The 14,328-nt window shown below is 44.0% G+C and overlaps 1 protein-coding gene across 3 annotated transcripts; it reads right to left on the reverse strand.

Moving 5' to 3' along the window:
• Window positions 1-6,984: 6,984 nt before the first annotated feature.
• LOC113591308 (uncharacterized) lies at window positions 6,985-12,858 on the reverse strand. Of its 3 annotated transcripts, none has more exons than XM_027031768.3 (2): window positions 12,633-12,858; window positions 6,985-9,003 (listed from the first exon to the last, which is right to left on the reverse strand). In XM_027031768.3, exon 2 carries the CDS (start codon window positions 8,857-8,859, stop codon window positions 7,711-7,713), a length of 1,149 nt encoding a protein of 382 aa, XP_026887569.2. In that variant the 5' UTR covers window positions 8,860-9,003; window positions 12,633-12,858; the 3' UTR covers window positions 6,985-7,710. The 3 variants fall into 3 exon arrangements, with proteins under 3 accessions (XP_026887569.2, XP_026887570.2, XP_081580180.1); XM_027031769.3 differs by having other exon boundaries at window positions 12,554-12,638; XM_081724054.1 differs by lacking the exon at window positions 12,633-12,858 and adding an exon at window positions 12,284-12,538.
• Between the last annotated feature and the right edge of the window lie 1,470 nt (window positions 12,859-14,328).

Raw genomic sequence — 14,328 nt, forward strand, 5'->3', positions numbered from 1 at the left:
CTTTAAAGAGGGAACATTTATGTAGTTATAAGTAAAGACAATACAGATGGGTAGCTGTTTTGTGCACTCTATGTGGGATCATGCATCTCTCTCTTTCACACACACACACACACACACACACACACGCACACACACGCGCACACACACCTGGGTTGGACTGCCCAACATAGGCGGATTAAACAGTGGTTGTTCTTAGTGTGGAAGCTTATGATCAGGAGACCCCTGATCAATAACAATGCCTTGGTACGACCTGATCAACACAGAGTTATTGATTAAGCTGATCAAGGCAAGAAAAAAATAGTGTGTAGACAAGAGACCATCACAACTGACCAACACACCTGTATGCTGGACATCCTTCTCCATAGCCGTGGGCTTTGACATCGATTTGGCCTTTAATCAGTGGCTATAACCATTTCCGCCATTCTAGGAAGGATCTCCAAACAATTTTGGGGTGTCTGTCCTTTGGTCAAAGAAGCACTGGTGAGGTCAGACATGTTGCTTAAAATCGGCACTCCCAGAGGTCTTCCATGGGGTTGAGGTCAGGGCTTCGTGCATATGGCAAAGTGTGACTCATCACTCAAGAGAACACATTTCCACCGTTCCAGAGCCCAGCGACGGCTTTACACCACTCCAGCCTAAACTTGATGTTGTGCATAGTTGTGCTGTTGTTGCTTCTAGCTGGTCTGGAACTCTGGTGAGTGATGTACCAGAGGACAGGAGGACGTTCTTACACACCGTGCACTTCAGCACTCTGGGAGTTTATGGCCTACCACATCATGGCTGAGCTACTGTTCTTTCTAGATGCTTCCGTCTTACAACTAAAGCACGTAAAGCAAAGCAGCACAGAAATATCATGAACTAACTTGAGGACCATGTGGAATCCCATGACAGTACCACAATTAAAGTCACTGAGCTCTTCAGTACAACCCCTTCTACCCCTTCTAATGCCACCACTCAGCTATGGAGATGCAAGACTGTGTACTATAAGTTATACAGCTGAACTCAACAATTAGGAGTGATGACCACATACTTTTGGCCATACAGTGTAGCTCAGTCGTCATTATTCATTAGTCACTAATGACTAGCAGTACATTGATCACAGTTTTAATACCGAATAAAGTGTCTTACATCACACAGGACCTCAGGAACTTGGTTGCTGGGTACGGAAGAGGCCAGTAGCTGATGTCTGCAGCACATCTTACGGTCGAGCAGCTAGCCACTTCATGTGTGTGAGGTTTCAGCAACACTCTGGCCAGAAAGAGCCGTTTCTCTGGAAACCATATAACCATATGCACTAGGCTAGAGCTGCGCCACCCCGACTGGAGCAACCGCAGTGGGCTTCAGTAGTAAATGCTGATGTTGGGAACTTTCTTGAGTAACAGTATGTATGTAAAGGTACAGATGTAGGGGCTGGACATGGTGCGGGGGGTGGTTTCTCTGCCTTTCCTCCCTTTGCTCCACCCATCTCTCCCCACCGCCTACACCTGCTACACATCACAAGTCCATTAACCTCACAGTGTCTACTTATACCACATCCTTTCAGTCTCCTTTCCTCACACCACGGCATTCCCACAAGCGCGGCACCTGCTCCCAGTTATCTCCTCTCACCCCGATAATCCCAGTTCCCTAGTTTGGCCTCTTAGTCTGGTTATCAAATCTTAACTAGTATTTTTTTTGTTTGTTTTTCTTTTTTTAGATGAACTGGCCAGCACTCATGACGTCGGCTTGTTTTCAGACACCTGCTGGTTCTAATGACTATGATTACGGAGGCCAATAAACCTGCCTTAGACCCACACAGCACATCTGGCCGGCTCCAGAAAAAGGCACTCAGACATAAAGCTGCTGGAGAAGAAAGACATTTCTGACAAAGAGATGCTCTAGGAGAGGACTTCTCTGACATAATGTTGTTCTAGAGATGCATGAGAATATAAGAACATGAGATCATGGGAAAGTGGGGAACATGGGATCATGAGAACATGGGAACATGAGATCATGGGAACATGGGATCATGAGAACATGGGATCATGAGAACATGGGATCATGAGAACATGGGAACATGAGATCATGGGAACATGGGGAACATGGGATCATGAGAACATGGGATCATGAGAACATGGGAACATGGGAACATGAGAACGTGGGAATGTGGGATCATGAGAACATGGGATCATGAGAACATGAGAATATGAAAACATGGGAACATGGGAACATGAGAATATGGGAACATGAGAATATGGGAACATGGGAACATGCTCCCAGAACCATTGCTATTAACACTGCCTCCTGAGCTTTTTTTCCCTTCATTAAAAACTGGACTCTAGGGGGAGTACACAGAAATAACTGCAGTTTGTAGTTTGTTTTAGTAATATTGTAACATGCAATGAAATGTAATTCTGTCATTACTGACCTTAAAAACACCAAGGACTCAGGGTTGTTAAGCATTCTAAATGTTCTAAAGAATATTCTACAAAGGCTTCCTTAGAAAATGTCTCTTTCTCACTAACTCACACACACACACACACACACACACACACACACACACACCCCTCCCCAAGGTTGCAACGTGTACATAAATACCAACAACAAGCATTTGTCATGTTATAAAGCTAACAGTGAATGGGTATTATGGTTACCTGCTCACTGAGTGTTTATGAGCAGGGCAATAACTAAACACCATAAATCCAGCAGCTCTGAGTTCTAAACAGGAGAGGGCATTTGCAAAGTGCCTCTCATGGGGAACTTCCTTTATCCTATCACTCTGTCACTCACTATATATCCATCTATATATCTAGCTAGCTAGCTGTCCATCCATCTTATATAATTATCCCTGCAAATGTTCAACACTCTCCCTAAAATATTCATAACCCCAAATGATTTGCAAAGATATCAGACATGCAGTAATGTGATAAATTATCCCATAGTATCTAACATATTGGGGCTTACTGAAGACTTTCATTAAGCAACTAGAACTCCTAAGACAACACAAATATAACAGATGAAAAAAAAACAAAAGAGCATTTTTGCATGTCAACAGTATGGCAACGTTTTAGCAAATCTGAGCCATAATCAGCCCGTTGTCCCCGGTGTCATTCATAAAGCTCGATATGCGAACCCGCTGGTAATGTTTCCATACTGGAGAGACATAATCGGCTATTGCACGCATCACTCTGGCGTGTCTACGCTGACACCACAGCTAACGGAGGAGAACGTGACGCCCAGTTCACAGCTGTGCTCAATTAAGAAGCCAATCACACGTAATGAAGTGATTGTGGGGCTTCTGGGAGATGCTGGGGACCTCCATAAGGTCAAAGACATACGAAACACTTCTGACACCATGATTTAGACGGGTGTTTGATGTCTGATCGTCTCTCTCTCTCTCTCTCTCTCTCTTTCTCTCTCTAAAATGGTTCGCAAGAACTGGTCAAGAGGGCCATCTCCTAAACCACACACACACACACACACACACACACAAACGACACCCTCTGTGGTCCCATTCTCTGTGATCTGCCTGAGCAACTTTGCTGATTTAATGACCTCACGCAGAGAGGGATCGAGAGAGGGATCGAGGAAGATGAAGGTAATGAAGTACCCAACGAGAGCGACGTGTCAGGAACAGGGTTCCCTGGCATGACTCATTACTGCACACAGCTCCTCACTGATTCCAATTCTCTTTCTCTTTCCATCCCTCTCTCCACCTCTTCTCCTCTCTCGTTCCTCTCCCATCCTCCTGCACCTTGCTCCGAGAGATAGGTATCTTCAAGCCCCCCCCACAGAGCATTCCATTCGTGGCTGCCACTCAAAAATACCTGCCAGATATCCAGCCTTCATTTCAAATGATACCTACTTTCTCCTCTCTCTCTCTCTCTCTCTCTCTCTCTCTCTCTCTCTCTCTCTCGCCATATTCTTTTTCAGAGTGGATTTGGACAGAGTGATAGACTCACGCAGATACTTGGGCAGAGCTGGCTTCACTTTCAACATCACAGAAAATGATACACACACTACAAAATGTATTTACTCACATGAATGGTTTCTAAGGATCGTCTACATATCTCTCTCTCTCTCTCTCTCTCGATGTCTCTCTTTCTCTCTCTCACACACACACACACACACACACACACACACACACACACACACACACCAGTTTTCTTGGTCTTATTTATGAAGTTGAATATGACTGAATGTTATCGCATCCCCGTTTAGAATATGGATGTTCAACTCTAACCCTAACCTAACACACCTCATCGTGTAATCGAGGCCGCCGTTAGCATCTGAATATTAGTCAGGTGTGTCGGAGCCAAAGTCTACAGTGAGTACACGTCTCCAGAAGTATTTGGACATTTCATTTGTGGAACAAACTCATCATAACTTTTGCAAGTATTGCATATAATGGAACACCACATGAAAATCACTGAATGCCAGTGCTCACTATCCGGCTGTACCTGACACTGGGGAAAAAAATATTTGCCGTTTATAACTTTTAAAAATAACATTTTTGAGTTGAATAAAACTCAAATATTAAGGAATACTCGTTTTTTATTTAATCAAGAAGACTGACTGCTTGTTTGAGAGTCGGTAGTAGTATTTTTCTTATTGATTTAGCTGCTCAGCGTTTGATCGCAGTAGTGTTCATCGCGTATTTTGCCAGCATGTGGTGTAAACTGCTCAACGCTCATTCTTGTGGACGACAAACGCCAGACCTTTCAAAAACTGTTTTACCAAAATGTTAGGACTTGTGTCGTAGATTACTCACGACTATTTAGGCAAACGGATGGTTTAGTCCGGTTACCTAAACGATACGGCCTACACACTCATAACTTGTTTGATCACAAACTAGACCCGTTTATCAATAGACTGCAGCACATTCGTACTTTTAAATTATCATATTTCTATTATACTAAAATATGGGAGTCGCAATAACATTTAAATGATAATATTATAATTTAACTTTGTGTTGTTAGATTGCCTGGCACGGGGCGAAAAACGAACCCGTTGCGTTTCTCGCGCTCTTAAGTGTAACCGGTTTAGATGGCACATGAATAAGTAAGAGCGCACGGCGCTACCGGAGACGGAGAACCGGAGCCTACCTGAAGAGACGGAGAACCCGAGAACCGGAGAAACGGGTCCGGTACAGAGTCAACGCAACTCAGCCGTCTGACGAGCGCAGGTCGCAACTTCCCCCAAATAAAAGAGCCAGAGTCATTTACCCAATAAACACAGCAAACACATCAGAAATAAACACTACAGCATGATGTGACGGTAAAACGCGCCTTTCTGTGAAACGGGCCGGTCACAATAACCCACAATAATCTTCCCTCTCATAGTCAAGCCGAAAAAAAAACATGTAGCCTGTGCCATTGTAAAGATACCAACCGTAACAGTGGCCGTTAAACTTCGCTGTTGTCCGGGCCGACCATGATTATTCGTGAGCTGTGAGCGATATTAATACCGATATTCACGGGACCTCTGACATGAACTAAAGGACTTCGGCAACGGTGTTTCCCCTCACAGCCAGTCAGTTCAAACACACTTCTGAATACACACCCCGAGAGAGAGGGAGGGAGAGAGAGAAGGCGAGAGGGGGGGAGAGAGAGAGAGGGGGGGGGGAGAAGGCGAGAGGGGGAGAGAGAGAGAGAGAGACAGAGAGAGAGAGAGACAGAGAGAGGGGGGAGAGAGAGAGAGTGGTAGAGAGACAGAGAGAGAAGGAGAGAGAGAGGGCGAGAGAGAGAGTGGGAGAGAGACAGAGAGAGAAGGAGAGAGAGAGGGCGTGGGAGAGAGACAGAGAGAGAAAGAGAGAGGGGGGACTGCCGTGTTACCTGCTGGTTCGTCCTGAGTTGGCGGGCTGACGGGCTTTGGAGACACCAGCACTTTTCGTGGCGCTCCGTTCCAGGTTGCCGGTGGATGTGTGTCCGGCGCGCTGCCCTTCTCTCTCTCTCTCTCTCTCTCTCTCTCTCTCTCTCTCTCTCTCTCTCTCTCTCTCTCTCTCTCTCTCTCTCTCTCTCTCTCTCTCTCTCTCTCTCTCTCTCTCTCCTCCCCACCGCTGCGCACCGGACTATCTTAACACCACTCCACGTGAAACAAGCCCTATCATGCCGCGAGTCTTCGCGTGATGACAAAACCGCAAATAAATTGTCATTTGCGTCTCCGGGGGTCCAAGTTCGCAGTAAGATCAGGACACTTTCAAAGGCGCCGACCGAATATTAACTGTAATTTATTATTCTAAAGATAATCTGGAGCTTCCGAGGCAGTTGAAGCCCAAATGTTTCGTTATCTGCTCAGACTCGCGCCCGGGCATGCAGAACCGAAGTGCGACACCTGCCAAACGTGTTACAGAGTTTCGTGAACGGAGGGTATTTGCACATCACCAGAATCCTCCAGCTCAAAGAAACGCGTTTATATCGCACATTCTGGTCCGCTGCCGCCATCTATCGGAAGTTAAAGAGTGAAACCCGCAAATGTAAGCGACCAAATCGCCCGATATTTTACTTTGAGGGGGTAAAATGTAAGGGCTGTACTGCATCTGTTGCCGTAATCAATTTGCGAGGCTCTGTTCAATGCAGAAGTGGCACTGATATGGAATAGATATTATATTCATATGACATCATTATTCTTATTATCATCAGAGTCTGACCACCTGTGACAAGATATCTTATTACTGTAGTGGTGGTCCATTGCCAGCCTAGCTGTGACCCCAGAATGGTGGGGGGTGTGGTGTTGATATGTGTCCCTCAACCACAGAGGTGTTTCTGCATTTGTTTGCACGCATCACTTCCTCTGAGAGTGGTCCACCACACAAGCACACTACTGATGAATAGTACAGAGAAGACAGGCATGAACACCCCACAACGTCTGGGCTGTGGCGTCTACCTGTACAGGGGTTTTCTAGTAAGTAAATATATGTTTCAGTAAATATGTCTGTGGGTTGTGTTTTGTTTTTAAGTGGATGGTGTGTGCATATTGACAAATAAACTTTCACAAATTCAAACATGAAAATTAAAATATTTTTAACATTTAATTTCATAGTTTATCTGAACATCACATGCTGAAAACTGCGTTTTGCTTAAGTATTGCCAAATATAATTTTCACTATATAAATCACATCTTTAAGAAGTAGTTCTTAGACCTTTTGTTCTGAAAATCACTCTTATTTTAATAGTTCCTGAAGATATAAATGGCACTTTAAGTGTAAGAAAGCGTTTGCAGCACAATATTGACACAGAAAAGTTTCAGCGAAACATTTTACACAAACACAGAAAAGGGTAAACAAATAAGGAGAGTTCCCATACATGAAGAATAATCAGAAATAAACAGAAAAAACAAGTGTTAGTAAGTCTCTGCCTACACTTCACCCCAGAGCTGTCAAGACCATTCAGAGATGTGGCAGTTTCATTTATCTACTGGATGTCATACACATAAACACTGTATGTTCTGTCTGAATCTGCTAGAACGTAAGAAGAGGATTCAACATTCACAGTGTACGGAAGGGCAAGCCTGAGGTGCTTCAGAGACCTTCACTGCAGGTGTGTGGGGCTTCCCCAGGGTTGCCACGGGGACACCTGTAGCTGGCGTGCTGGGCTGGGGGTAGCTGAGCCGACACCCGCACACCTGCAGGCTCAGGAGTGATGGAGCAGGACGTGGAAAGTTCGAACCTGCAGCGTGTGAATGCGTTAGAGCGGCGTCCAGCCCAGCCTGCACCCGATGTGGCTGATGCACTTAGCCCTCACTGCAGTGCTTCCTGTGCAGAGTCTGGCTGTACTTATAGCGAAACGTTTTCCCGCAGTGTTCGCAGGCGAAGGGCCGTTCGCCCGTATGGATGCGCGTGTGCTTGTTGAGAGTCCCCAGGCGCTTGAAGCTGCGGCCGCACACAGGGCACGCGTGCGGCCGGTGATCGGAATGGCAGTTCAGGTGGTGGATCTTGAGGCAGCCGGTGTTGTAGAAGGCCCTGCCGCAGATCAGGCACAGGAATGGCCGCTCCCCCGTGTGGGTGCGTGTGTGGTTCCTCAGACCCTCCGCGCTCTGGTAGGTCTTTTCGCAGAGATTACACGGAAAGCAAAGCTTCTCCTTTCGTCTCTTGTCTCCTCGGTGGGTGCCCACGTGAAGTGCCAGCCAGTCGCTGCGTCGGAAGCCCTTTCCGCACGTGCCGCACCAGTACGGGGTCTCGCCCGTGTGGATCCTCATGTGGGATGTCAGATTTTGTCTGCGGACGTATTCCGCCCCGCACAGCTCGCACGCGTGTTTGCCCCGTGCCGGGCCGCCGTTTGGCTTGGGATGGAGAGACGCCTCTGTCCGCCGCTCAGTCTCAGGGAGGAAATCTCTCTTTTCTGACTCCTGAGTATGCTTCTTATCGTTCTCCTGTGTCTGTGTCGGCTTCCGACAGCCGGAGTTCTTCCGGTGAGCAGCTGTGAGCGTAGACTGTCTGAGCTCTTTACCACACCTGTTAGGCTGCTTCCGGATCTCTCGTGCGTGGACCTTCATATGTAGCCGGAGCTTTGCTTGGCAGGCATGTTCAGTTCTGCACACCATGCAAATATGCTCGCGACCGGCTGGGTTAGTGCTGCTTACGGCAAGATCCAGTGGATCTTCAGTTTTTATATCCAGGCCACCAGACGACTGAATAAACTTCACCGTGTAGGTGAGAGTATGGCAAACTCGTTGTGCTCCGTTCAACTCTTCCATCTCCCTCAGCACGAGCACATCTGTCCCGTGGAACACACAAGACTCTTCTCTCTTGATTGCTTTTGGCCACAGAGCTGTTCTCAAAAAGTCATCGAAGGTTTCACACGAGGACTGGTGCCCCTCCAAATCCAAATCCTCTTTTTTAATCATAGTTCTGAGGTCAGGCTCCATGCTTACTGACTGCATATTGTGTTACAGTGGGTTTGCTTTAAAATAAAGCTGGTTTGATTCACGTATATGACTACCAGACAAGACCGTGCAACTGCATCGTGACACACTCCCCGTCAATCCATTTATAAAATCCTCTCAACACTGAACAAATTTCCCAACCTGGAAGCACAGAAGGAAAGAAGCATAAGTATAATGCAAAAGACAAACTGCATTTATTCTCATGTCAAATGCTTCAGGATACATACACTCCTCCAGGGCCATAAAGTTCACGCACAGCAGATCCCACTCTTAAAGAGCCATGTGTGAGGAACCATCCACAAACAATAACAGGTCACAATTCCCAATACAGATGTCAGAGAGGTCTGGCCTGTGTTTGGGAGACGTTTGTTAGACGTCAGAGAGGTCCGGCCCGCGTTTGGGACACGTTTCAACGACAGCACTTCTCACCCCATCCTCCTCGACAGGGAGGGGTGGAGACAGTTATGAGCAAGTGTGTGTGACAAGATGTGCGTGTTGCTGTGTATTGAGATGACAGGGGACTGTGTGAAGTCTGCGTCTGTATCAGTAATGATGGGACAGAAGGAGGCAAGAACATGACCACTGGGTGGCACTGCAACTAAACCAACGCAAGCCAAGACAGAAACAGCAGTAGCTGCTACAGTCAGTACTGGCTGGTAGAATGATCTACCATCTGTCCTTTAATCAGCAGTGCTGCAACTTTATTAGCTCTCATGTTATGCCGTCTTATGCTGTTTATTTTTGAGATATGACAAATGGTCTGTAGTTGGTGACACATTTTAGATTTTTATATGTCATTAACACAGCATAATCTCATGTGTGTTTTTTGATGCCTTCACCATTTTTCTGTAAAGTAGAAAACAGTGAAAATAAGCAAAATGTAGGTGTGCCCACACTTTTGATTGGCAGCATAATTCTGATGCATGTTTTTCTTGTTATGCAGCAAAGCAAACCATAAGTTGAATCTCTATACATTTGTTATTCCTATAAATTAAATAATATACGAAATACTTAAAATTCCCAAGATGAGCATAGAGAATAAAAGAAAACGCAAAACTGAGCAAGGATAATAAACAATTTCACTCTGCTTAACACATTCAATACCCACTTTACCTGAAACAACTCATTTGCCTCTACACACACTGGCTACAGGCTATTTATTAGTGTGTTTACTAACTCTAGCCCTACCTTTACTTACCATAACCTTTACTAACCATTCCTTTACTAACCCTAACCATACCCTTTACTCATCCTAGTCCTCAACTTTACTCACCCTAACCTTTACTAACCCTAACCCTACCTTTACTAACCCTAACCATAACCTTTACTCACCCTAACCTTTACTAACCCTAACTTTACTAACCCTAACCCTACCTTTACTCACCTTAACCCTACCTTTACTCACCCTAACCATAACCTTTACTCACCTTAACCTTTACTAACCCTAGCCTTTATTAATCCGAACACTACCTTTACTAACCATATGCCTAATCTTTTCTCAGCCTAACCCTACCTTTGCTAACCCTGTCTTTACTAACCCTAACCCTATCTTTACTAACCCTACCTTTACTAACCTTAACACTAACCTTCACTAGCACTAACCCTAACCTTTACTCACCCTAACCATCTTTACTCACCCTAACCCTACCTTTACTCACACTAAACTTTACTAACCCTAACCATAACCTTTACTCACCCTAAGCCTACCTTTACTCACCCTAACCTTTACTCACCCTAACACTACCCTTACTAACCATAACCTTTACTCACCCTAACCCTAAGCATGACTCACCTTAACCCTAACTAACCCTAACCTTTACTCATTCTAACCCTACCCTTTACTAACTGTAACCTTCACCAACCCTAACCTTTACTCACCCTACCTTTACTAACCCTAACCTTTACTAACCCTAACCTTTACTAACCTTTACTAACCCTAACCGTAACCTTCACTAACCCTAACCTTTACTCACCCTACCTTTACTCACCCTAACCCTTATCAACCCTAACCTTTACAAACCCTAAACCTAACCTTTACTAACCCTAACCCTAACCTTTACTAACCCTAACCTTAAACTTTACTCACCCTAACCCTACCCTTTACTAACCGTAACCTTCACTAACCATAACCTTTACTCACCCTAACCCTAACCTTTACTAACCCTAAACCTAACCTTTACTAACCCTAACCTTTACTCACCCTACCTTTATTCACCCTAACCCTATCCTTTACTAACCCTATCCCTAACCTTTACTAACCCTAACCTTTACTAACCTTTACTAACCCTAACCTTTACTAACCTTTACTCACCCTAACCCTACCCTTTACTAACCGTAACCTTCACTAATCCTAACCTTTACTCACCCTAACCCTTACTAACCCTAACCCTAACCTTTACCTCGCTTATCCTCCAACCAGCACCATAAACAAGATTGGGTGAATGTTTAATGCATGAAGAATGTAATATGTGCATCTGACTAAGTTTTAATTAAAAATTAAACTCAGAATAATGATTTATAGTAGTGTACAGCATAGGTTTTTATGTAACCAGTCTGCTTTCTCAGAGATTTACTGCTCAACAAGCTGAATTTTAACCTAGTAAGGAAGAAATTCCAGAATGCTCACATTTTATTATTCGAGGTGTAAAAATATTGTATTCTGATAAATACATATATTCAGATGCATGCAGTAAGACTAATCACTCATTACAATGAACCATTACACACACTCAAATATTTAATAAAATATTATTTTCTGCTGACTAGTGAGGAGAAAACAGCAAATTTACCATCTCCTTTCCATCTCACTCTCACAGGATAAAACAGACCGAAACTGAATACATAGAGGAATCAGGCGACCCCTAACATTTAGTTTAGGTTAGCGAGACCCCTAACATTTAGTTTCTCCGTAATCATTTGCATTGGGAACAATTAACTTTTAATCTCAATGTTAATTGCAATACATAGATGTGCATGTTTCATTAGGCTATTCATTCATTACTGCATATACTTTGAGTTACCACGTGCATAAGAGGTTGCCAAGCTCATGGACCGACAGCAGGCAGGTAACTCACTTTTGAGCTACTGCGCGTGGGGAAAGTTCTGACTTGTGCCCGAGCCAGAGCTCGAGCCCGGCGTAAATCTCTGCACGCGTCTCTATCGCAGTTGTGTGGCTGAGAGCGAGAGGGCTGTAATGGGATTCATGCAGCGCAGATCACGTTATTCTTAATGCGCTTTGTTTCGCGGATACAAGCGGCTCGACTTTTCCGGCATTCAGGAAGCTGTTACGCTCAACAGTTGGCGTGCATAATTTCCTCTAGTCAACCTACAGAATAGATCTGTGGGTCTAGATCATCTGCCACAGTCACTTAAAACGTTAAAAAAAAGTTAATGAAGACGAATATCGAAAATAATAACTAACCTTAACGGGCATGATCCCATGCATGCTTCGCACATCTACAGTCACAATTCTGTAGATTATTGAAGACTTTCTGTTTTTTAATGACATAGTTATCTTTAAAATTAGGCTACATAATTGAATGCAATAAACCTCTATTGCATTTTTAATATTTTAATTAACTTGCACTTAAATCTCTTCAAGTGTTCAGACTTTCCCCGTATTCCGGGAACCGTTAGAAATGTCACTGATATGCAAAACAGTTTGCATGTATAATTTTCACTAATCACTTACTGCGAATCTGTGGTCTAGATCATCTGCCACATTCAGATCAAACGTTTAAAAAAGACGAATATTGAAAATAACAACTAACCTTAACACACACATGCCCGTGCGTGCTTCGCACATCCGCTTCCAGCGTCACGTTACTGTATCTTATGGTTTTCGGAAGACCTACGGCTTGGTCATGAACTAATTGGCCCCCGGATTATGTAGTTAAATAAAGTTAAATCCTATTCAATTTTTGTATATTTGAATTGACTTAATCATATTAGCTAATCACAAAAAAACCTAATCACAATAGCAACGGCGACCTTACTTTCCGGTTGTAAGTAGGATATTTCAAAATAAAAGTTCGAATACAAAAAATTACTTCGTAAAATAAAAGAATATAAAAATATATGTTCCTGGGACCTTGTGTAGTATGAATAGGAAATTAAACTCGATATTTTCCCTAACAAAGGCATTTACAGGATCTGCAAGGAGAATGTTTTTTTAGAATGTTAGAAAGTAGACAGCCTGACATTTTAGCCTCATTGTTCAAATAAAATAAGTAAAAACTCTTGATGCATGATGCTGGCAGGAAAATATAGTGAAAGACACAAGCAAGTGTTATTGATCATATACAGGAACATATGCTAGACACATGAGCAGGACCCTGAAGTCCAATGGGAGGAACCATGGAGAGTGGTAAAGCACAGCAAGGATGAGCTCCTGTGGGACCTCCAGATGGTTCTGGTTCTGGCAGACACTTTGACAGTGGACAAGATGCAGAAAACAGCAGTGGTAGTAGATATGGAAGCAGCTCCAGGTATGAAACATCAAAGAACAAATAAGAGAAATAAGAGAAGCTGGAAAAGTACCAGGAACTGAAAGAAAAATAAATCTGGAAACTACAAAATGTACCTCCAGGGGTACAACCTTTTGTTTAATCAACTGTTTACACAAAAAAGGGAAATGTAGGATGCCACAGGAAGCATGGCAGCTCCGATACAATGGAGAAAACCAAACGGAAACTTCCCAAACAAAAACAGGAAACAGGGAGGGAGTTTAGTGGCTAAGGGGAGTCTCGGGAAAGATGCAGACTCAAGAGGGGAAAGCTGAAGAGGGAAGGGGACGTGTAAAAACACAGACACCCTGGACAAGCAGAAGAGAGACGTGGCACGAGGGCTCACAGACCTGGATACCGAAAGTTACCGGCTAGGAGCTTGGCTCAAAACTTTAGCAAAGACCCTATGCTGAGTGACTGGGTCACTGGGCTTATACAGCTCTATCCCAGCTGCTGGGTGTCAAGCCAGATTAATAGTGTGCCAGACTAGTAGTGTACCAACCCTTATGGGAACAGTTTGGGGATGCCCCCTGCCTGTTCCAACATAACTGCACACCAGGGCACAAAGCAGGGTCTATAAAGACACCAAATTGGAGAAAATAATCACTTTTTCAGTTCTTCTGTAATTCAGTTAAATTGGATCCACAACACATACAACCTGCAACTGTATTTTAACTCATAAACTTAGTATGGTACATAGTCTGTATGCACCATTTACACTGCAGTTTGGAACTTACACAAATGATATTTTACTTGGTCAATTTCTGAAGATAGTTCAGTTTGTGCACTTGTTAACGAAGCCACACGTTCGATAGCGTCTGTCGATGCTACTCTGTGGGGCGACGAATGGTAATTTGGTACTGTAACAGATTTTCACAGCGCTCTTACATATTTAACTTTTAACAGTGAGAGACTTTCTAAGAATGTTAGTGTAAAATAAAAATAAAAATGTAAAATCAAA

This window comes from Electrophorus electricus, chromosome 12 (genome assembly GCF_041902795.1).
Source record: "Electrophorus electricus isolate QZ-2024a chromosome 12, ASM4190279v1, whole genome shotgun sequence".
Taxonomy (NCBI): Eukaryota; Metazoa; Chordata; class Actinopteri; order Gymnotiformes; family Gymnotidae; genus Electrophorus; species Electrophorus electricus.

What these genes read in the sequence shown, in the direction of transcription:
- LOC113591308 (XM_027031768.3), bottom strand. Translation starts at nt 8,859, where the DNA reads ATGCAGTCAGTAAGCATGGAGCCTGACCTCAGAACTATGATTAAAAAA.